General features: G+C 48.2%; 1 protein-coding gene across 1 annotated transcript; it reads right to left on the reverse strand.

Annotated features, from left to right (window-relative positions):
* Positions 1-12,927: 12,927 nt before the first annotated feature.
* On the reverse strand, positions 12,928-16,345 carry LOC123183275 (glucan endo-1,3-beta-glucosidase 13). Its single transcript, XM_044596050.1, has 3 exons — positions 16,088-16,345; positions 14,388-15,983; positions 12,928-14,290 (listed from the first exon to the last, which is right to left on the reverse strand). The coding sequence occupies exons 1-3, from the start codon at positions 16,146-16,148 to the stop codon at positions 14,256-14,258; spliced, it is 1,692 nt and encodes a 563-aa protein (XP_044451985.1). The 5' UTR covers positions 16,149-16,345; the 3' UTR covers positions 12,928-14,255.
* Between the last annotated feature and the right edge of the window lie 7,624 nt (positions 16,346-23,969).

A 23,969-nucleotide genomic window follows, 5' to 3' on the forward strand; every position in this document is an offset into this window, starting at 1 on the left:
TGAGGAAGTGGCACAAAGAGAAATACGAGTTCTCCGCCTTGGGCTGATTCATTGATACGACACGGTGAACTTATATCGTGGGACGGAGCGAATGGATAAGATGATAACATGCCATATAGTATTGCCCGTCTTGTGCTTGACAGTTTTTTCGTCGATAGAGTTTCCATATATGTAATGCAGGTGCAAGAAAGAGGGGACCGTCTATTGATCAGACTCCTAAAATAACTGTTCACGCCTGTCAGTTACTATTTAGACCATCAGATTAATATCAAACGCTTAGAAACGTGTCATCACTGTTTATCTTCTACCTCCGTTTATCTTCTTCCTCCGCTTCTTCCTCCCGCACGATCCTCTTCCCGCAGCCTCCAGCCTGCCCCGCCCTAAACGCTAGCCTCCACCACCCACAGCCGGCAGGCGCTACCACGCACCGCCTCGCCGCCCCGCCCTCCCCTCGACCTTCCCCCACCGTGCTCGTTGGCCACCGCTCCAGTCATCCCTCTAAGCCCTGCCACAATAGAGAAGAACTCCGACAATCTCCTACACCCCACCACCCCTAAGATAGATAATAGGGCAATGGCTCCCTCCTTAGATAGATGGTGGGGCAATGGCTCCCCCCTAAGATAGATGGTGAGGCAATGTCTTCTCGGCTAGTTTTCTTCTTCTCCGGTGAGGTTTGATGGAAGGAAGGAAGAAGGTGTGAGTGACGCATGAATTTTTTCAGGTACTTGATAAATAGCAAAACCGAAGAAAGAGAGATTAGTACAGATTTTTTTTGTTTCATTATCGCTCTAGCACAGGATAGCTGCACGCACACTTTGCTAGCGTTTGTAAATCCGTCTTTTGGTCACGCCCAACTTATGCATACCACCGCATGATTTCTTTTGAAAAGAAGGGTAACCCCGGCCCTGCATCAAGCGATGCACACAAGTATTTTTATTATATTATTCAACAGAACCCGACAAAACAAGTACATCGATCAAACCAAAGTTACCTTTCTGGTAATCATAGTCAGTACACCATCATCATGTGTTTTGACCTTGCATAAACACACACCATATAATCCGGTAGCCTCATCAAGCTGCATGTCGGCCAGCCGAGAGCACCAACTGGTCTAGCAGACCCTCTGTGTGAACCACATGCACACACTCTGGAATCGGCCGCCGCCATTTTCAATCGTCCCACCTTCAAGAGCAATTAGTGCATTCACCTTGCCAAGCCATACTGCCGTCGACGCTAGACAACGCCACCACTTGCGCACGTCTACCAACATGTGTCCATCGCCGAGGCACACCCCCCGCATGATGATGATGAATGAAAGGAGGAGTTGATCGGTTCCTGGTTGTTAGCAGCAACAATGCTGATATGCGTGAAGAAACGTTGATGTTTGTCGAAGCGTCGTTGCTGAATATTCTAAGGAAATTACAAGAAGCAAGGAAAAATGACGCTAATACCCTGACGTGGACTTCCAACTCCAAGCAGCAGTTCAGAGATTCGATCCGGACACGTACCGACCTGCAGTCGGATCAGAGGAACCGAATCGTACTAGAAGAGACCAATCTTTTAGTACTCGTATATGTCTATCTCCATATATGCCGCTGGCAGCTGCAGCAGGCCGTACGTGATTTGAGGAATCATCCATGTTACGTAGGTCGAGAGACTAGCAAAAGGGCCCGTGCGTTACAACGGGAGAAAAAAATATATCTTCAACACCGCATCCAACCATCATCGTGGCTATCCTTTATCCCGGACAAACTTGCTGGTCGATACTTTTGGCCACAACAATGTACACACGTGTACATGATTTGGAAGCAGGCAAATGGATGAATTTTCTGAGAGGCATCCTAGCTAGTATGCCAAGCTATCTTTTTTTGGTGAGTAGAAGCACACATACACAATGCACCAAATCATGATGGACTTCATGCGACATCGCCGCTGCATGGCGGTATCTGCTTGATTTCACCGGGTCCTCGAATCTTACAAGGTGGTGTCGGTGTTGTAGTACGTGTTGGGTTAGTGTTGGCGCACACCTGAACACGCAATATACGTTTTGACGAGCATAATGTGTGACCCCAGCAGTCGATACTTTTGGACGATGAAACACATCAACAGAATTACTTTGCGGTACATGCAAAGCTAATTCAGAGAAATGCCTTAATTGATCTGTACACCGGATCAAGTACATAGCAAGAGCTAGCTGGACTGATTAAAATTTCAGCCCAAGCTGGACAAACACTAATAAGTTTAGCCCAAGCTGGAAAAACACTGATTATAACTTTTTAGAAAACTCGCATGACAAATAGTCTTCCTTTCTTTGCCGGGCTAGTTAGTTGCCGCGGGTCGATCTATTCCGATGGTCCATGCACATTGTGGCATTTTGGACTTTTTTTAATCATCGAATCACTCTCTTTTCCGGTGCTCTCTCTCTCTCTCTCTCTCTCTCTCTCTCTCTCTCTCCACTCTCTTGCGCATTAAGAACAACTTACTGATGAAGCTAAGCTAAATCATCATAAGTCAATACTTTAGCTGGCACAAAATCATCTATTTCACACAACATATGTATTCAAGATATTGCTGTCGGTTATTTCAAGTATTCACGGTGCAATTGTTTCAAGCATTTTTCCTAATTGATATTATTAGAGCATATAGCAAACATGCCCGTGTGTTGCAACGGGAGAAAAAATAACAACATACGACCGTAACCTAATAAGCATGCTGTAAGAACCCCCCACACACTTGTACCCTGGTATTTTCCTTTCCTTGCTTGCATTTCCGCATCCTTGTGAAGCTGCTGCTTCCGCATCCTTGCCTTGCAGTAGATGCTTTCTTGGATGTGACACCCTCCTGATCCTAATCTATCTCGTCCTTCGTGTCCTGCTCATAATTTCCTCATTAGGCAGGATTCCATGGCTACATGCATCCCACGAGCAGCTCGTAATCTCTTTATTTATTCCATTCCTAATCTGGATTTTTAATCCTTTGTTTCGGTAGGTTATACATGACCCACAGCTCATCCTCCTCAGTTGATTCTTAAGGTTGCACGTCAACCGTATACAACTCAAAAATGTATATAAACCAATTGAATTGGATGCAAAGACGCGATGTGGGATTAATACGCTGGCAAACCTCAATTTTCCACACAATAAGAAGTGGCTCGGTTGGCTCTAGCCTCTTGGACTCAAAGTGAGGTCCTGAGTCGACGCACAAAGAAACAGAAGGAAGAGAAAAAGTACCACCTTGCGTACCGCGAGAAATAGAAGACAAAATTACCGCGGGACGAAACTAAGAATATCACCTTAATTTAATAGTAGGTATAGATATGGATATGGCTACTTCACCGGAGAGCGTGCAGGGTAAGGAATCGCCGGTAGCCATGGCGAAGACGGAGGACAAGAAGGAGGCGGTGGCGGCAACTGACGATGATGCCGGCGGCAAGGAGACCGCCGCGGCCGCAGACGTCCTGGCCATCATCTCCAGGCTCATCGGCCGCCCCTTCCTTGACGAAACTGCATCCAAGAGGCTGGAGAAGCTGGGGAAGATGCTGGCCACGCAGGCGGTGCTCCAGACTCTTGACGACGCAGATCATCAGCTGCTGGGCAGCCTCGGCACGGATCTCAGGGAAGCCGAGGCCGCGCTGAACGACGTGGAGGACCGGCACCTCCGCCTGCAGGGGCTCATCGTGGCCCACCAGGGCGAGAAGCGGAACCTGGTGAGGAAGCTGCTGCTGGAGCTCAAGTGCTCCCGCATGAAGACCAAGCTGGAGAGGCGCCTGAGCAAGGCGGAGGGCATTATCAACAAGGCGCACCGCCAGGTGAAGAGCATAGTGGACGTGTTCTGCCAGTTCGAAGATGGGGAAATAGTTTACATCTTCACATAAATCAGAAGAACATAGATCAGATGATGAGAAATCTTGACAGCAGTATTAGATAATCTTTTACCGGTGCTACTAATATCTGGACACGCCTCCACGCTAATTTTTATGTTGCAGCTATGTTTGGCATTGCCAAGGATCATCGTTATCTCGTTTGCTCGAGCCGTTCTTGGTGTTTGTTTGATTCGCTTTTGACTACTTATGTGGCAACAAAATATTTTGAACAAAAACAGACACTTTGCCGAAAAACAAGAAGGGGCCACTAGAAAGGATCTTGAGCATTTTTGGTTGTTCCATATGGATAATTAAAACGTGTGTCCAAATATATTGAATGCAAATTTGATCTTTTTATTTCACACAGCCACAAAAAGAATCGTCTGACAAAGTGTGTAAAATAAACCCGACAATTCGGCAACGGTAAAGCCATATGAGACCAAAACTATGCCTATGTTGACGAAGGAGGTGAACCGATCCGGAGATTATACTGCCACCCATGTTGGGTAAAAACTTCTCGGGCCACCTGCTCCAACCGCATACACGCCACCTTGAACAGTGATTGGTACTCCGTTCGGTGCAGCGTAGACCACATACGAAGCCAATGCGTACAACGGTAGATAACCTGCATAGGAATGGAGATTTTGCCATTAAAAACACAATCATTTCTACATAGCCAAGGCGACCATACTAAGGCAGACGCTCCCACCCGAATTAGCGTACTAATCGTATTTGGTATTTTGTCAAGCCAGTGACCATATATATTGGTAACACTTGTCGGCGCATACAAATTGAACGCTATTTGGATGACGGACCATGTAGAATGCGCAAACTTGCATTGAAAGAAGAGGTGTTTGATTGTCTCGTCGTGAGTACAAAAGCTACACTTCTCGCTTCCTTGCCAGTTGCATCTAGTAAGATTGTCTTTAGTTAGCACAACTCCTCTTCGAAGATACCACATGAAAATCCTAACTTTTAGTGGCATCTTCGATTTCCATATTAGTTTATTATTGTCCACTGGAATCTTAAGTGCGATAGTGCACGATACATAGAGTCAACAGTGAAAGACCCCGATGTAGTTAGATTCCAGCGAAACACATCCCGCCCTTATGTCAAGTTAATCAAATCCAAACGGGATAGTAGGTGTTGCCATGACACAAGCCGGAGACCAATCAAATCCCTCCTAAATGATATATTCAGTGGGGAAGAGCTAAGAACGTGCGCAAGAGTATTATTCTTATCGCGTACTATGTGGTATAAGGATGGATATTGTTCTCGAAGAGTGACGTTTTCTAGCCACTTGTCCGTCCAGAAACGCATCATTCTCCCTCGTGTATATGCGTGCGCGGCTTCGTCGACTGCTCTGTATCCTGGGTCGTCACTGCCACCAATCTCCTCCTTTCCGTACGGCGATTGCAGGGGAGATGACCACACATGCCACTGAGATCCAGCCCCTGTCACATGGAACTTTTAGGAAATTGTTTTCTTAAACCATGTAAATTTTAGAACTTCTGTAGTAGTCACACAACTTTATAAATTTGTTCACTACAACCTCCCCATAGTTATATTTCGACCATGACAAATTTAACATCCATGTGGAATGTTAGAGGATGGCCAAAATTTTGCCGCTCACATGGCAAATTTTTATACCCATGCAAATTTTTTGTTGCTCTACATCATGACAAATTTATAGCCATGGAAAATATTAGAACATGACATTTTTTTGTTTCTAACAAGGCAGATTTTTACATACTATGCAATTTCTTGTTGTTTTAAATCATGACAAAATTCTATAAGTTTTGTTTTGGTCCCATGGCAAAATATATATAATTTTTTTTAAATCATGGCAACTTTTGTAATGTTCACCTGGAAAATCTAGGATTTTTGTTCTCTGATATATGGCAATTTTCTATGATACATCACTGCAACTTTACAAAAATAATTGTACTGGTCACAACGTGACTTTTAGAAAATTTTGCTTTATAGATGATGGAAAATTGAGAAAAACACACCAGAATGAGCTCACGAATCATACGAACTTGTATTTATATATTTTTTTTTACATAACAAGCACTAGGTATTTGCATCTACCAATTCCACATGACAAATTTTTATCTACCAGAATGAGCTCACGAATCATACGAACTTGTATTTGCATCTACCAATTCCACATAGGTCAAAACAGAGTAGAAAAGTAAAGTTGCCATATTTGTTGAGTAACTAAAACAAAATTTATCACTATATTCAAGGTTGGAAAAAACGGTAGGCATAAGCGGGGCGGTTGGCCCTCGCCTAGTGCCTAGACGGTGCGTAAGCGCCCTAGGCGTGACCTAGGCAGTAATATAGTTTTACCTGTCAGGGTGTATTTGTAATTATTATATGTGTGTGGATACTAACTTAGGGCACACAAATAAGTTAACTACCACCTACTGCTATTGGAATATGGCTCATTTAGCATATCAGTGCAATATGACATGATTTCTCGCTTGGATAGACAATTCCTTGCTTACCTTGCCTAGACTTTCATTTATGCTCTAGGCGAGGCGTTTGGCCATCGCCTAGCGTCTAAGCGTGCATAAGAGCCTCCTAGGCACCGCCTTTTCCAACAGAGACTATATTACGACACGACATAACAATGATGTCAGCACATAGAATTATCATGCTGCAACATTCACAGTTGCCGTCCAGCAATACAATGATTTGCCATGTTTTTATGGGGTGGGGGGGGGGGGTCTCAAGATTGTTTGAGATGGCAATTTTAGTGGTGCCTTGCAAAATATATGCACTTTTTCTTTGCAAATTTAGGCATTTTTGTCTTTTTTGGTTACAGTTTTTGAGATGGCAATTCTTATGTTTTTTTCACTTGTTCACTTGTCAAATTTATTCCTTTTGCCTTCTTTTCTTGTTATCACAAATACGGTGTGTGTATGGCAACTTAGGTTAAAAGCAGCTAACTGGTCCTACCCCATTGCGACTGAGCGTAATTCAGATGATTAGGTTTCTTGTGGTGAAACCAGACCATCAAGGTTTAAGTCCTAGCATTTTATTTGATTTTTTAGGCTTTTCATCAATGTTCGTTAAGTGAGAGGAGAAGTTTCCATCGAGCGCCTCTATCACGTTTATAAGGATGAGTCTATATGCATAGCATCTGCGATTGTACTATGGAACGTACTCCATTAGAGCCAGCCGCCGCCTCCCCAAAAAGCTAGGGTTCCTCTGCCTCCCGCTGGCGCCGGCGCTGGCACCTGTCCACCCCATCTCCGGTGGCCTTAGGGCCATGGGGGTGGAGTGGATCCCGACCCTTGCCGGTGAGAGGGCTCCGTTTTTACATCTTTGTCGAGTTTTGTTAAGGTTTGTGTCCTGCTCAGGAAGGCGAGACGGCGGCGATTCCCTGAAGATGGAATAAATGTCTCCCCGCCTAGTCCCCGTTTCCTTGATGCGTCCAGGATCGTTGGTGGGCGTGTGGATGTGTGTCTCCGACAGATCTATCTTTGGTGGATTTGCTCAGATCTGTTCGCCGTTCGTCTACGGTCTTGTGTCTTCAGGTTGGATTCTTCTGATCTACACTCTTCATCGGCGGCGGTTGCTGTTTTGATGCATTGGTTCTATGGGGTCTTAGCACGACGACTTTCTGATTATGTACTACAACAGGGTTTGCCCGGCTCAAGCGAGGGAGGGGCCATGACAGCAACGCGCCTTCGGCTCGCTTCAGTGCTTGTAGTCGTCGCTAGGTGGTCTACGGATCTGATGTAATTTTAATTATTTTTACTGTTCGTTGTACTACCATTGAAGATGAATAGATTGAAAGTTTTCAAAAAAAATGTCCTATCTCGTTCTCTCTCTCTTTTTAAGTCCGGACACATGGGGCGGTCGCTCACACGTTAGCAGCGTCTTTTTTCTCGGTCGATTTGGAGGCTATGGGAGTTTGAATGAGAAACGGAGGCGAGATATATATAGCTCATGAGTCGTGACCGGCTCTGACTCGGAAAACACGTACGGTTTTCCCTAAACATCGTAACTTCTGAAGCAAGAAAAGAGGCGATGGCGGCGGCGCTCGGAAGGTTGGCGGCGAGGAGGCTTGGCGGCGGGGGTGGCAGCACGCTCCGGCAGACGGCTGTATTGCCTCGGCGCACCCACACGGAGGCTGTCGCCATTGGGAAAGAAGGAGTGTTTGACAAAAAACTACCACTTTAGGGGTTTTTGTCCCACAGAACTATCACTTTTTAAAAAGTGGCTGAAAACTACCAAAAATTCTTAATTCTGTGACTAAAAACTACCACTTTCAGATAATAGCTAGTTTAAACGATTTAAACATGTTGACCATTCAGTTGACCGTTATTACAGGTGGGACCCACACGTCATTCTTCTTCCTCCTCTCTCTATCCTTCTTTGGCATTTTCACAAACAGGTTCTGTGCATGGGAGGGAAGGAGGTCAAACTCCGGTGACGCGCCCGCCGGGGAGACGCCTCTGCTGCTGCTGACCAAGGAAGATGGCCCACGGGACGCCCCATCCTCGCGCGCCCAGAACACCACCAAGGACGCCAGCGAGGTGCGCGCCTCCCCTGCCCGAGGTGCTTCGCCAAGGTGCTCGCGCTTCAGGAGCTGCCCGCCGTGGTGCTCGCACACTGCGGCCGAGCCTCGTGACGGGCGTGAGCCTCGACGTCCCATCCAGCGGATGGGAGGAGGGTGTTGCGGAGCTCCGACTCCCCGGCAGTCGTCGCCGGAGGCGAGAGGAAGGCCGGAGCCGTGGTGCTGCTGCTCCTTGCCGCTAACCACGAGCTCCAGCTCGAAGGGAGGCCGACGAGGGCGACGGCAGCAGGGCCTAGAGCTCGCAGTACCTCGGCTTCGCGTGCGGCTGGGCGGGCTTCTCCTCCGAGGCCACCGGGCGCAGGGCGGCAAACACCACAGCAGCATGAGGAGGCGGCTGGGCTCCGGCTGGAGGCAACATAGGGCGGCGGCGGGGCGATGTAGCCGGCGACGGTTGACCGCAGGGTCCGCGACGCAGCACGCGCGGGCGCGCAAGGGAGAGGATGCAGCACGCGCGGACGCGTCACCGGAGTTTGACGGACCTCCTTCCCTCCCATGCACAGAACCTGTTTGCGAAAATGCCAAAGAAGGATGGAGAGAGGAGGAAGAAGAATGACGTGCGGGTCCCACCCGTAATAACGGTCAACTAAATGGTCAACATGTTTAAATCGTTTAAACTAGCTATTATCTAAAAGTGGTAGTTTTTAGTCACAGAATTAAGAATTTTTGGTAGTTTTCAGTCACTTTTTAAAAAGTGGTAGTTCTGTGGGACAAGAACCCTTAAAGTGATATTTTTTGTCAAACGCTCGGAAAGAAGGGGAGTTGAAGCGGGTCCAGGAGAAGGAGGAGCTGTACGATCTGATGGTGGCGGCGGTCAACAAGGGCGACATATCAAGGCCAAGAGGAACAAGTGGCTGCTCGCCGAGCTCACCGCCCACGTCAAACGCGACGACGCCGACTGGTCTGCTTACCGGGTGATACGAGGGTTCAAGGATTTCTGGGTGGCCACGGGCGGCGGATTGACCCGAGGCGTGCTCCTCGCCGGGTTGAGCGTCCCGGTGGCGCATGCGGTGGTCTGGCTGAGCTACGCCTGTTCCAGTGAGAGTGAGAAAGAACCAGAGATCGATCCTTCGGCCGGACGCTTGGCAACTGACGCTTGATTCTGCACTACGTTTTGCTCGTACGAATTTTGTATTTTCTTTGCGTGAGGAATTCGATAGATGATCATGCCTTCTACATTACTTGACCAACTTGGTGGCTAAATATTTGTGCTCTTTGTTTTTTTCGACAAAGAGCGTTTTTATTCACTCGTAATATAGCATCAACAAGAACCATCATGATGAGTATATACTCATTCTCTGCATAAATAAGATGCACGTAATCAACACAAACACACAAGCATAAAAAAACATACGTCCAAAAAACAAAGTCATACAAGACCAAAGTTATGTCTACACCAAGGGATAAACTGAAGCGAATGGCAGCCCGTAGCAACAGGCGACAACACCAACCACCACCTTTGTGCTCTTGTCTTTGTAAAACGAGTAATTAATTATTTCAAAATTTCTCAGTTGTGTATGTTGGGAATAAGCCGTGGCGAGCCCGACGTGCGGTGCGCGAGCGCGTGCGGTGGCCGCGTCGAACTCGGGCCAGGGCGAGCGTGGGTGTGTGCGTGCGTGCCCAAGTGTAGATGTGTGTGCGTGCGTGTGTCAGCGCGTGTATGTGCGCTGGATAGCTCGCGAGGGATCAGGGGGAGTGGACTTCGTCAGGCGCAGCATGGCCACGGCGATCGCGTGCGTGCGCGATTGGAGCACGCGAGCCGGTGCGCGCGGGACGTGGCGAGTGGCAGGTCGGTGCGTTTCAAGCGCGGCCCGGCATGTCGGAGCTCGCGGGTATAAGACCCACTCCACCCCTGTGTAATCGCAGAGGAGAACGAGTTCGAGCTCGTGGTGAAATATAGAAAATCCCGTTCGTGCGCCGGCAAACTTTCTGTGTTCTTCCTCCTCCTCTCTGAGTGTGTCTCCGGTGATCACCGTCGCTTGCCGCGGCCGTAGCTCCAACAGTGTAGTCTAATCTTTCCAAGCAACTCCTACCTACATCGTAAAGCCTTTTCTTGCCCGAGCCACACTTTAGCTCGCTATTTGGTGAACCGGCTCGGCTCGAATTGACCCATCTCCTAGAGCATTCCAGTGCATTAGGGAGACGAAATCAAGGAACCAGCACTGCGCCATGGCGAAAACGGAAAACCCGCCCCGTCATCCCCTCCGAGGAAGCTCCCTCTCTCATCGCTCACTTCCACCCCACCTAGTCGCCACAGCCCCGGCCGCTGCTGATGCGGACCTGCACACAAGAATGTGTTTTTTTTTCAAGAAATCGGCAGGAGCACTGCTTTTTCATTTCAGACGAAAAAAAGGGTTTATGTATAAAGACAAGAATGTGTTTTTGCCTCGCGTCCCCAGAATGAATTCGCCGAAGCTCTTCAAGGTGGTGCCAACATCGTCTTCGCCCACTAGGCCACTACGGCGAGTTCTGGCGGCAGTTGAGGAGGCTTTCCACCACACATGGCACGTCGAGGAGGGGGGCGTCATCAGGCGCAACGAGAATGGAGGAAAGCGGAGAGAATCATCAACGGAACGCACCGCCAGGTGAAGAGCATCGTTTTTCCGGCAAAAAAGAACTTTTTTAGTGAAGAGCATCGTGGACGTCGGCATCGAGCCAGGGAGCGGCCGCAGCAACGTTGCTTTGGCAGCTGCGCTTGTTCCGTTTTCGAAGATGGTGCAATAGTCTTCGTCATCAGTTAAATCGGAAGAACGTAGATCAGATCAGCTTGTTTGGCGTTGTGATGGAATATCCGTGTAACCCTTGTAAGTTGTACGTAATAAAGTAGCCTAGATTGTTGAGAAATAAAGAAAAGAATAGGCACGTCAAGTGCCTATAACAACCAATAAGTTGTGTGTGTTGCGTGCAAGGTCGCCGGGAGATCAACCCGATGGAGTTGCTTGCGTACGTAGCCTAGCTTTGCTTACCTACGTTCATGTTTTGCCAGCGGCTACCTGTCGACGAGAAAGTACTTCGTCTAGAGAAGCATGGACAGAATGGGAATACATCGATGGCGTGTACTTGTTCATTTTTTTCTGGATGGTGTGTAGTTGTTGCATGTATCTCGACAGGGCCAACAGAATCTTGCACGGTTTTGATAGTTCGGGGCTGAAATTTAGATGCTTTTCAAGTTTAGAGTTGTTTCTTAGACTTTGATCATAATTGAGTGTTGTATATGGACTTGTCTCTTCTTTTATATTCGGAAATGATATCCAGTGAACGTTCGCCAGGGGACCAATCCTGGCGAACGACTTCCCTTCAGTTGACTTGCCCCAGATATTTGGGTCCTTTGTTTTTTGGTGCAGGCTATATGTATGGGAGTTTTTAGGGTAATTTTTGATTGGTTTGCACAACGAATTTGAGGAGGGACAGACTATAGATCAGTCAACTGAAACAAAATTTGTGTCAATCGACTGAGCACAAATTTTGTTTCAGTCGATTTGCTGCCAAGCTGGAATGGGGACACAACGCTGGACGGGTCGATCCCTGGGTGGGACACATGCATGCACAGTCAACCGCTAATCTTATTAAGCACCGGCCATTAGCATGTAAATTAATCACCTGCCACTGCCATTATCCGAACGACAACACGATGTGTTATACGCAGTGCAATTGTTACTGACTATATGTGCACTTCCACCTTTTTTTACATAGTGCATACAATACATATATGCACATATATCATTTTTTTTACAATGTGTTATACACAACGCAATCGTTAGTGACTATATCATTTTGAAGGAAGAGAAGAGGCTATTTAAACCCATATTTCTAACATATTTATGTCTAGTAATCATCACACAAGACAACTTATTATTAGAATCATTCTGATAAATTGTAAAATAAAATAATAGTGGAATGATATCGGTATTGCCTCTAAAGAAAGAAAAAAATAAAAAAATCAAAATAAATATAATGAAGTTTTCTATGGAAGAATGAAACCCTTTAAGAAGAAAGAAAATAAAAAAACTAAACCATAATCAAAATAATAAAAAATTCTAGGGAATAATGAACCCCTTTGAGAAAGAAAAAAAGAGAGAAAAAAATGCACACAAGTTTGCACTGAAATTGCACTTTTAGTAATATGCGAGCAACGAACATATAATATTGCAATTTGGCACTCTACTATAATTTACACACATGTTGTATAGTACTTGCGTGTATACTTATTTAAACACACAGAAATATAATATTTTCTAAAAAAGAATGAAGTAGTGGCATTGGTACCACCCTTTAAGAAGAAAGGATTGAAAAAATAAATCATGATAAAATTTGCACATATATTGCACATTTTATAGCTATGCAAGAACTAACATATACTAGTAGAATTTACATAAAAAATAAGTTTCAAAGAAGGAATGAATTAGTGTCATTGGTATTATCTTTAAATAGAGAGAAAGGGAAACAAAAACTTAAAATAAAATTTCGTCAAGATTCGTACAAAAATTCACTTTTTATAATATGTAAGAAGAAACATATAGTAGTGAAATTTCCATAGTCTAACATAAAGTATACATGTAGTACTTGTGTGCATATATTTACACACACTCAACATCCAAAAAAAACGCATAAAGAAAAAAGAAAAGTCAACAAAAAAAGGCTAAAACACAAAAAAAACCAATAAAAGGAAATAAAAAAGAAAAAATGCATAGAAACAGAAAACCGGAATAAAAAAATAAAGCAAAAATACTCATAAAAGAAAGAATGAATATGTGGTATTGTTATTACCATTTAAGAACAAAGAAAATAGGAAAACAGAATCTAAAACAAAACTGACATAATTTGCAGGAAATATACATAAAAATTGCGCTTTTTAAAAATATGCAAGAATAAGCATACAAAAGTGAAGCTTTTGCACAAAAAAAAATCCAAGAACAAATGAATAGTGGCATTTGTTATGAAAATGAAGTGAAGACAAACAATATAAAAAGAATTTTTTTCCTGAAAAGGAATGAATTAGTGCCGTTGGTATTTCCTTTAAGAAGAGAGAAATTAAAAAAAAAACTAGCGCACAACTTTTCACCGAAATTGCACTTTATCATGATATGCAAAAATAATCATAATCATAAATTTTTGTCACATATTATATAGTATTTGTATGTATATAATTACACTCAGCCAAAAGCCCACAAAAACAAAAAATAACCAATAAAGAAAAGGGAAAAAGGAAAAAGAACAACGTAACCCAGAAGAAAAAAAACATCCCAAGAAGCAATTCGACTGACCCAAAATAGGGGTAAATTGATTCCACACAGCCCAACCCAAGAACAGAATTAAACAGGAAAAAATGAAACAACACAGATCTCAAAGCGCATCCAACGAACAGAAAATCGATTGACCACAAAATGAAAAGTCAGCTGACTAAAATGTAGCTAAAGTGATTTGAGGAACAGTCTTATAATTATATTATTTATTGTTATAATATAAGCACCTGATGAAAAGCATGAATTTACTTAACTAGTTTTATTTAAATTTGAAAAGTAGACTTTTTTAATGAACCCCCCTGCCTTTTTTTTATTAAAATGGAGCAAGCCAAAGCCATGACAGTTTATAGCGTTAAGGCCATGCCAGAGTAGCTAAGCCAAAAAAATAAAAATAAAAACCTGAAACTGGCCACGCAGGGCTAAGGGAACAAAAAGGCAACGTTCTCAAAGGACCAAGCCAGACAAAACTTTGAAAACTAGACTTTGTTGACAGCAGATGATTATTGCTTAATCTCGTAGGTAGGGTAGCAAAGCTTGGCCTTGGCTAGTTTAATTCTTCACCTCAGGCCCTTGACGGCAGCACGCAGTTGCCGATCTCTGTAAAGAGTGGAACGAAATCACCATTAACAAAAAAAAAACGGTCATTTTCTTTTCTTGAAACAAGAATCACGTACGAATTCAGAAGTGAACTTACTTGGTGCCTGCCGGACAATGGTACCGGCGCCGGCGAAGTCGCACGTTCCGGTGGCCCTGCCACGCCGCTGGTAATAGCTGTTGAACGCGAAGGACGCATGCGCGACCTTGGTGTCGGGGTCGAAGCACCGTGCTCCGGGCTGGATGTCTGTGCAGTCCGCGCCGCCGCGGCCGCAGGCGTAGTCCAGCGCCGCCTGCAGACGCGTGTCGCCCACCGCCGCGTTCGCCACGCACCAGCTCGGGCTCGGGTCGCATGCACCTGATGGTGCCTGGTTCACAATGGTGCCGGCGCCGCTGAAGTCGCAAGCGCTCCTGACCCGGCCGTTCTTCTGGTAGTAGTCGTTGAAGGCGTAGGACGCGTGCGCGAGCTTGGTGTTGGGCTCGTAGCAGGGCTTGCCTGACTGGATGGCGCTGCAGTCCGCCCCGTTGCCGCACGCGTAGTCTAGCGCCGCCTGCAAGGCCACGTCCCCGACCGCCGCGTTCGCCACGCAATAGCTTGCCTGCAAGGGCCCGCCGATGGTGCCGCCATGAACGAAGTCGATCGGGTTCGGGTACACGGGTTGCTGGTTCGGGTAGAACAACCCGAAGTCCTGCTCGTCTTCGGGCTTATTGTTCTCGTTGAAGAGGGCGAAGATGTACACGTTCAGATCGGCGTTGGGCCGGTGCGGGGTGCCGCGGACGGCGCTGGCGGCGAGCAGGTTGTGCCCGTTTGCGGCGGCGGTGGCAGAGTTACCCTGCAGCACTTGGAGGGTGAGACCAGCCATGAAATCTTGGGCGTTTTGTGGGGTTCCCACCCCTTTGTGGCCTTTGTTTGGGTGCCCGTGCTCTCCTTGGTGGACGTCTAGGCTTCCGCCTCCTGCCGTGAGCTTCCTCATCCCCCCAACGTGCATGCTGGACGACGGGAGCTTCTCCATCGCATAGTAGACTGCGTCGAGCTCGGCGTCGAAGAGGCTGAAGTAGGTTTGCCCGCTAACAGTGTCAGGCACGCCGTTATTGGGGCGGAACAAGAGGTAGTTAATTGACATGCCAGGGGTATCCAGGTACGCAAGGTACGGATAGAAGTTCACCATGAGGTACGACCCGGTCTGTTGCAAGAAGTCGACCATGGGGCTCATCACCGACAGTGCGATGTCATCCTTGAACGCGCCGGCGGATGGTGGGAACGACGTCTTGAGCGCGTCGAACGCGATGGGCGTTGTCACCTTCACGGCGTCCGCCAGGCCCAGCTTAGCCAACGCCGCCTGCACGTTCTTCATGGCCGGGACGAGCTGAGAGTTTAGATGGCTAGCCTCTTTGAAGACCTCGTTCCCGATCGTCACGCCATTGATCAGCGTGGCCGGGTAGTAGGCCTTCACGTTGCTCTGCACCCACCGGAGCGCGAAATTATTTTGGTCGGCCGCCGCGAGCGGCAGCTCCTCGTTGGTCAGCTCCACCGTCACCTTGATGTTGGTGTTGGCCAGCGAGCGCAGCACCGTGGGGTCGGTGTCGTATATCCTCACCATGGTGATGCTGTTTTTCTTGAGTAGTTGCACCACGGACGCCGGATCCGGCAGATCAGTCGCCACCCTCCCGTAGCACACGCCCACCTCGCCCCCCTCTACAGGTAGTACGTTTACACCAACAAACATCGTCATTATCACGTATATGAAACCTCGAAAACACACATTTCATTTCATAACGCTCGGCTGCCCGGTTACGTACCTGCAAGGGAGAAGAGCAGCGGCAATGCGGCACCGAGGAGGACGATGAGGAGGCGAGTCATCAGCGCGATCGATGCTCTCGGTAGTGTGTAAATGTGGCGACGATCGAGCTGATGAGTTGTGAGTGATCGTGGGCGTGGTGGAATTTATAGCCGGCACCAACGCTAGCTTAAAAACATGGAGAAAAATATTGCTACATTTCTCTGTGTAAGACGATCGATATTGCAACCAAATTTTTGAGGCTAATCGCAGCATGCATGCATGTATTCCGGTCGTGCCTAACTTGGACTTGGACTGGTCTAGTCGGGACGCCTTGATACACCGAAGAGACATGCAAGCTTGGACCGGCACACCCCCCCTTCCCCTAAATCCAAAAGACAAAATGCTCACTAGTGGCAGTATCCCGGCCACGGGGCCCTTTCTCTTGTCTTCTACACCCGATGTTCGCCGGCACGAAACAAGTGGCAGTATGATGACTGTACATGTCTGGATCAAACGCAGAGAACCCCATGCTCTTGCTTCCTGCTACTTTCCACCATTTTGTCAACACGTGTGGAAAAGATTAGGGAAGACGCCGGTCAATGCAGCACCTATAACGCTGCTTGAGGCAGGGTGCTTCATTTTTATGATAGACACATCCTTGTCTTGTATGGAAAACGTCACTTTTGCAACCATCTGTCCCGTGCGCCCCTACTTGCCCGGTCTATCGTCTCATTCATGACCTTTGTCTCGTATAGGAAAACGTCATTTGCGATCATGTGTCCCGTGCGCCAAGTTGCCCAGTTGTAATATTGTATATCGTCTCATTTCCTGCTGCATGCACTACTTGTCTATGCCCTTTGTGTAATACTCCCTTCATTTCATAATGTAGCGCATATATAGATTTTTTTTAAAGTCAAACATTACAAACTTTGATCATATTTATAGACAAAATATGCATATTTAATAGACCAATTGTATATCATTAGATACATCATAAGTTATATTTTTATGTTGTATATGTTTGGAATTCTATATATAAATAGTTTTCTCTGTAAACTTGGTCAAAGTTTGCTTAGTTTGACTTTTTTTAGAAAATCTATATACACTACATTATGAAACAGAGGGAGTAGTTGGACGCGAGCAAAGCCGAGAGCCTTGCTTCGAGTTCGCGGGGCCGAGCCGGCTCGAGCTCGGTGCTCCAATGAGCCCCAAAACAGAACTTGACTCTTGTAATATGTAAGGCATACTGACTTTTGTCTTAATGTTTTCAAAGCTTGTGTAAGTAAGATATTATCCTACACAACATTTTTTTGGAGGAACATACCTATGTGAGCCCGGCTGCTAGACACGGTCAACGAGATTGGGTAATCTTTAGGAAGCTCATGATAAGGTAAGGAGTATGACTAATAAGCGCCACCCGTGGGATTTAGCCTTCGGCAGCCACGTCTTAAGAATAGGCGAAACTTCTACACGCTAAACTGATAATTCAAGGCATAAACTGTTCATTGGTCCTTCCTTCGGGAAGTGTTGCTCAAACGTGGGTTTGATCACCACTGGGTCGCGCGCGTTATGCAGTTGGTCACGAGTGGCCGGACTGCGGTTAACATAATTGGGGAGGTTGGGCCGTACTTCTTGACGGGCCAAGGGGTCCGTCAGGGGGACCAAATATCCCCTTTTCTATTCAATCTCGTGGTTGATGCACTTGCCTCAATCCTTGATTTAGCCAAGAGCGCCGGTCACATTAGGGGGATCCGCCCCCACCTGGTAGCGAATGGGGGTCTGACCCATCTCCAATATGCCGATGACACCATTATGATGGTGGAAGGCTCGGATGAGGACATTCGGAATCTCAAGTTCCGCCTCCTCTGCTTTCAGGAAATGTCGGGCCTCAAGATTAATTTCGCCAAGAGTGAGCTGATGGTCATGGGATACACCCCGACGGACGGTCAGCGCATTGCCAACCGCTTGAACTGCCGTTTGGGGACCTTCCCGACTACCTACCTTGGCGTTCCTCTTAGTGATACTCGCTTACTTGAGAAGGACTTTCGTCCAATAATCGCCAAGCTCCAACCTAGGATGGAGCCATGGCAGGGGAGGTGGCTATCCAAAGCCGCTCAAGTAATTCTGATGAACTCCTCCCTCATTAGCCTACTGATGTATATCATGGGATTCTATAGTCTGCACGAATCCCTTCATCACGAGGTCACCAAACTCCTCTCCAGATTCTTCTGGGCAGGAGAGAACAACAAACAGAAGTACCACATGGTGAAGTGGTCTGAGATCTGCAAGCCGAAGGACCAAGGAGGTCTTGGGGTTATTTCGTCCAAGCGAATGAATATTGCCCTCCTCTCCAAATGGCTTTGGCGGATTCAGACTGCTGAGGGAGGTCTGTGGCTTGACATTATTCGCGCAAAATACTTGTGCGGGCAGCCACTGGCGTTTGCATATAGATCTGGTGGCTCCCAATTCTGGCAATCGGTGATTCGTCTGATGCCGGTTTTGCGTATTGGGACCTCCATTAAAATAGGCTCTGGCGCGGGCACCCTGTTCTGGCTAGACCGTTGGGCAGGGTCCCGCCGTTTTGCGGACCGCTTTTCCGCGCTGTTCACGATATGCGTCCGCCCACAGCTTTCTGTGGTTGTGGCATAAGCTGATTTGGGTGCTATTGCCTTTCGCCGTACCTTTGGGGTGGTGGAACGTGAGCAATGGGACGAATTGCTCGAGTGTATTGCCTTACACCCCCCTCCCTGGAGCCCGATTCGATTTCTTGGCACCTTGAGTCAAGTGGCCGCTTCTCGACGCGATCTCTTTATCAGGCGATTGTCCCCACCCCTGGCCCGGTGGAACTCTCAGTGCTCTGGGAGATCAAACTCCCCTTGAAGATCCGCATTTTCCTTTGGCAATGGGTCCGCGGTCGCCTACCCTCGGGTACGGAGGTTCGCAAACGTAATGGCCCTGGGGATGGTCTATGGCCCATTTTTCTGGTACCGGAAGACTGCAATCACATCTTTTTCCAATGCCCGGTGGCACAATTCCTATGGAGCTGCCTCCGGGAGGTGGTCGGTGGCAACTGGTGCCATAACAACCTCCCGGGCTTGTTTGGGGAGGTCCTTAGGCTCCCCGTTTCTAGCCGTCCATCCATGTGGGTGGTGTTGGGCTCCCTAGCATGGACCCTCTGGTGTAATCGTAATAAGCTAGTCATAGAACGCGTGATCCCCCGGCGTGTGACTGATGCTATCTACAAATTGTGTGGCCTTCTACAGCTTTGGAGACCGCTTAGCAAGCGGAGAGATCAGGACGCCATCGACATCATCATAGCGGGTCTTCGTTCGTCGGCATCGGCTTTCGCGCCGCCCCCACCACCTCCTCCGCCACCTCCCGAGCCGGATTAGCTTCTTTTTAGCGTTCTTTGGGGCTTGTCTTGCTGTGCCCCCAGCATGACTTTGAGTTGACTACTCTATGTATTGTGATGTTGGATGCTTGGTCCATTGCTTTATAATCTAAAGCGGGGGAAACCCTTTTTCGTATAATTCAAGGCATACTTCATTGTTCAGTTGCGAAGAAGTCTAATCCCGTTGCTCTAAATGAATGGAAGTTCAACTTAATAGTCTCCACTGAAAATTATGATATATCAAACACTATTGGGGCCAGTTCTTTTGGGCGGCTTAAAAAATAAGCTGCCTCTCCCCAGCTTAAAAAATAAGCCGTCTCTAAATTTTCTTAAGAATTCTAAATTAGTTATCTCATAATTAGTTTATAAGCCCCAATGAATATAAGAAGCGGCTTATGGAAAAAGCTGGGGAGAGGCGGCTTATTTTTTAAGCGACCCAAAAGAACTGGCCCTTGGAACAGCCGACAAACTTATGTGCCTCGAGATCTGGTGGGGGATTGTTGGCTTACAGATGGGCTTTGGCCCATATAAGACAATAATCCCGGGTTAATCTCTAAGGCCCATATAGGTGCATGGCAAGTGGTGGGAAGTTTAGTACCATACTGCTATAGTAAGAAGAGTGGGACCCCTTTATAAGGGTTGCTCTGCCACATGCTATTGCGAGCTTGGGAAGAGCAGTTGTACACGCGCGCTCTTCCTGCTTCGCCGCCCGCCTCGCCTGATCAGCACACCTCGTCACGACATGCGCGCACCGCGGGTTGCAAGAATGAGCCGAGCCAAGCCGAGCCTTATTTTTGCCAGTCAAGAATGGTTACTAAATGGTGGATTAATTAATGAGTCGCTAACGGAAGTGCCACTGTCTGAGACGTTGGACCGTGGGCATTTCGCTGACTCGGTCATGGGCCCAAAGCCAGGTCTATCTACCTATATAAGGATGCGCTGGCCAGTGGAGTGAACTGATACGTCTCCAACGTATATATAATTTTTGATTGTTCCATGCTATTATATTATCTGTTTTGGATGTTAATGGGCTTTACTATGCACTTTTATATTATTTTTGGGACTAACTTATTAACCCAGAGCCCAGTGCCAGTTTCTGTTTTTCTCCTTGTTTCAGTGTTTCGCAGAAAAGGAATATCAAACGGAGTCCAAACGGAATGAAACCTTCGGGAGAGTTATTTTTGGAACGGAAGCAATCCAGAAGACTTGGAGTGTACGTAAGGGAAGCAACGAGGAAGGCATGAGGCAGGGGCGCGCGCCCACCCCCGGACGCGCCCTCCACCCTCGTGGGCCCCTCGTGGCTCCCATGACCGACTTCTTTCGCCTATATATATATCCATATACCCTAAAAACATCGGGAACATAATAGATCGGGAGTTCCGCCGCCGCAAGCCTCTTTAGCCACCGAAAACCAATCGGACCCTGTTCCGGCACCCTGCCGGAGGGGGGATCCCTCACCTGTGGCCATCTTCATCATCCCGGCGCTCTCCATGACGAGAAGGGAGTAGTTCACCCTCGGGGCTGAGGGTATGTACCAGTAGCTATGTGTTTGATCTCTCTCTCTCTCTCTCTCGTGTTCTTGAGGTGGTACGATCTTGATGTATCGCGAGCTTTGCAATTATAGTTGGATCTTATGGTGTTTCTCCCCCTCTACTCTCTTGTAATGGATTGAGTTTTCCCTTTGAAGTTATCTGATCGGATTGAGTCTTTAAGGATTTGAGAACACTTGATGTATGTCTTGCCGTGCTTATCTGTGGTGACAATGGGATATCACGTGATCCACTTGATGTATGTTTTGGTGATCAACTTGCGGGTTTCGCCTATGAACCTATGCATAGGGGTTGGCACACGTTTTCGTCTTGACTCTCCGGTAGAAACTTTGGGGCACTCTTTGACGTACTTTTGTGTTGGTTGAATAGATGAATCTGAGATTGTGTGATGCATATCATATAATCATACCCACGGATACTTGAGGTGACATTGGAGTATCTAGGTGACATTAGGGTTTTGGTTGATTTGTGTCTTAAGGTGTTATTCTAGTACGAACTCTATGATAGATCGAACGGAAAGAATAGCTTCGTGTTATTTTACTACGGACTCTTGAATAGATCGATCAGAAAGGATAACTTTGAGGTGGTTTCGTACCCTACCATAATCTCTTCGTTTGTTCTCCGCTATTAGTGAGTTGGGAGTGACTCTTTGTTGCATGTTGAGGGATAGTTATATGATCCAATTATGTTATTATTGTTGAGAGAACTTGCACTAGTGAAAGTATGAACCCTAGGCCTTGTTTCAACGCATTGCAATATCGTTTGTGCTCACTTTTATCATTAGTTACCTTGCTGTTTTTATATTTTCAGATTACAAAAACCTATATCTACCATCCATACTGCACTTGTATCACCATCTCTTCGCCAAACTAGTGCACCTATATAATTTACCATTGTATTGGGTGTGTTGGGGACACAAGAGACTCTTTGTTATTTTGTTGCAGGGTTGTTTGCGAGAGACCATCTTCAACCTACGCCTCCCACGGATTGATAAACCTTAGGTCATCCACTTGAGGGAAATTTGCTACTATCCTACAAACCTCTGCACTTGGAGGCCCAACAACGTCTACAAGAAGAAGGTTGTGTAGTAGACATCATGAACCCTAACTCACTCCCTCCCTCCTGCACAAACCTAGTCGTCATCTATTGTTCCTCACTCTGTGCTCCTTCCGATGATTCCATCCCGACCACCGCGTGCACGGTTGGACGCGAGAGCAGGTGCCTCCGAAACCCTGTCGTTCGAGATCTTGCCTGGGAGAATGACAATAAGGTTTTTGAGGAGCGTCTCCGCGACTGCTCCTGATCCATCCTCGTCTTCGTCCTCCTCTGCTTCCACTACTTCCGCCTGCGTCGACACCATGGTCGAAGAAGGCCATGGACGACGCCGAGGCTTCTGTTGCCGCCGCCGCGTTGGCCTGGCCAACCGTAGGGTATGATCCGTTCATCCCTAGTTTACTCGTTCATGTACTAGCCGTTTATGATGTGTTCATAGATGTTTTGTTTTTATGTATTGCACGTGCTCAGAGCAACTCCAACCGGGCGGCCCATTTCGTCCGCCAACGTCCGTTTTGGTCGCCGCGGACAAAAACGCTGGCCCAACGCGCCGACCCATTCCCAAAAATCGTCCGCTTCGCGTCCGCATGCACCCATTTCCGGCTCAAAATTGTGCCTGAAATGCGGCGGTGCGGATGCGCCGAGCGTCCCCTCGGTGTCCGCCGTGGGCCGGCATGTCGGCCGCCCAACTACCGCCTGCGGTTATATTTATGACGACCACCGACACCGGGCCCGCCTAGCAGTGTGTGTAATGGCCGCGTGCCCGTCCTTTTTAATGGACGCGTGCGGCGGGGCTGGCCTCATCCACAACCCCCGCCCACATCTGGCCACCTTTGCTCTCTCGCCGGCGACCAGGAAATCCTAGCCAGCCAGCTGCAAACCCTAGCCAGCCAGCAAGCATCCAGCCAGCCATGGGATTCTTCAACGGGAAGGGAGGGAAGAAGGGGAGGTTTAGTGCCGGAGCGAGCTCTTCCCACGGGCACCCTACTACGTCGCCGCCGGCTAGGCGCGGCACGCCACCGCGGGAGCGGGAGCGGCTATACATCACAGTCCACCAGGCGTGGTGGCACTGGCAGTACCGCCAGCCCTTGCCGTATCCAAATGTGAACTTGCCACATGGCTGGCATCTGGACCCGCATCGCATCCCCATCCCGGCGGCGCCGCGGTCCGCGCGGGCGCACACTGAGGAGCTTCACCTGCGGCACGAGCTCCTCACGCTGGAGCAGTGCGCCATGCGTGACTACGTGCCAGACTCCCCCAACCGGGAGCGTTGGTTTGCGCCAGAGCACGAGGAGGAACGCCGCCTCGGCGTCCACATCAACCACGGCCTTCCACCGCCGCCCCTGTAGGTAAAGCCGGAGGAAGAGGAGGCGGAGGCGGAGTACCAAGCCGCCCTCGAGGAGGCCTTGCAGCACGCGCTGGAGGCGAGCTAGCTCGAGGAGAATGCCCATTGGGATGTGCTGGAGCAAGCCCTAGATTTGTCCGTGGTGGGGGACTCCGTCCAGGCTTTCGTGTCGCCACCGTCGCCGGCGCCGGCCCTCGTCGAGCCCAAGGCCGAGCCGGAGCCGGAGCGCGAGCCAACTCCCGCGCGCAAGCGGTTACCACCGCCTCCACTTGACCGGAGGAGTCCTATTTGTGGACCGGCCAGCTCCGCAAGTGGCGGCCCACCTTGAGTCAACTCCCTGCTACTTCGCCTGCACGCCGGAAGAAGAGGCGGCCCACCTTGAGCGCCGAAAGGCGCATTAGCTCGCCGAGGAGGGGGGCGACAGCGAACGGCAGATGCGATATGAGCAGATGCTGCGCCGCGGCGAGGAAGTTTTGCGGCTTGAGAAGGAGGAGGAGGAGCGCGCCCGCCTGGCCGCTATGCCGCCGCCGCAGCAGACGTCGGAGGAGGCTGCCCTGGCGGC

Source organism: Triticum aestivum, chromosome 1D (genome assembly GCF_018294505.1).
Source record: "Triticum aestivum cultivar Chinese Spring chromosome 1D, IWGSC CS RefSeq v2.1, whole genome shotgun sequence".
NCBI classification, from domain to species: Eukaryota; Viridiplantae; Streptophyta; class Magnoliopsida; order Poales; family Poaceae; genus Triticum; species Triticum aestivum.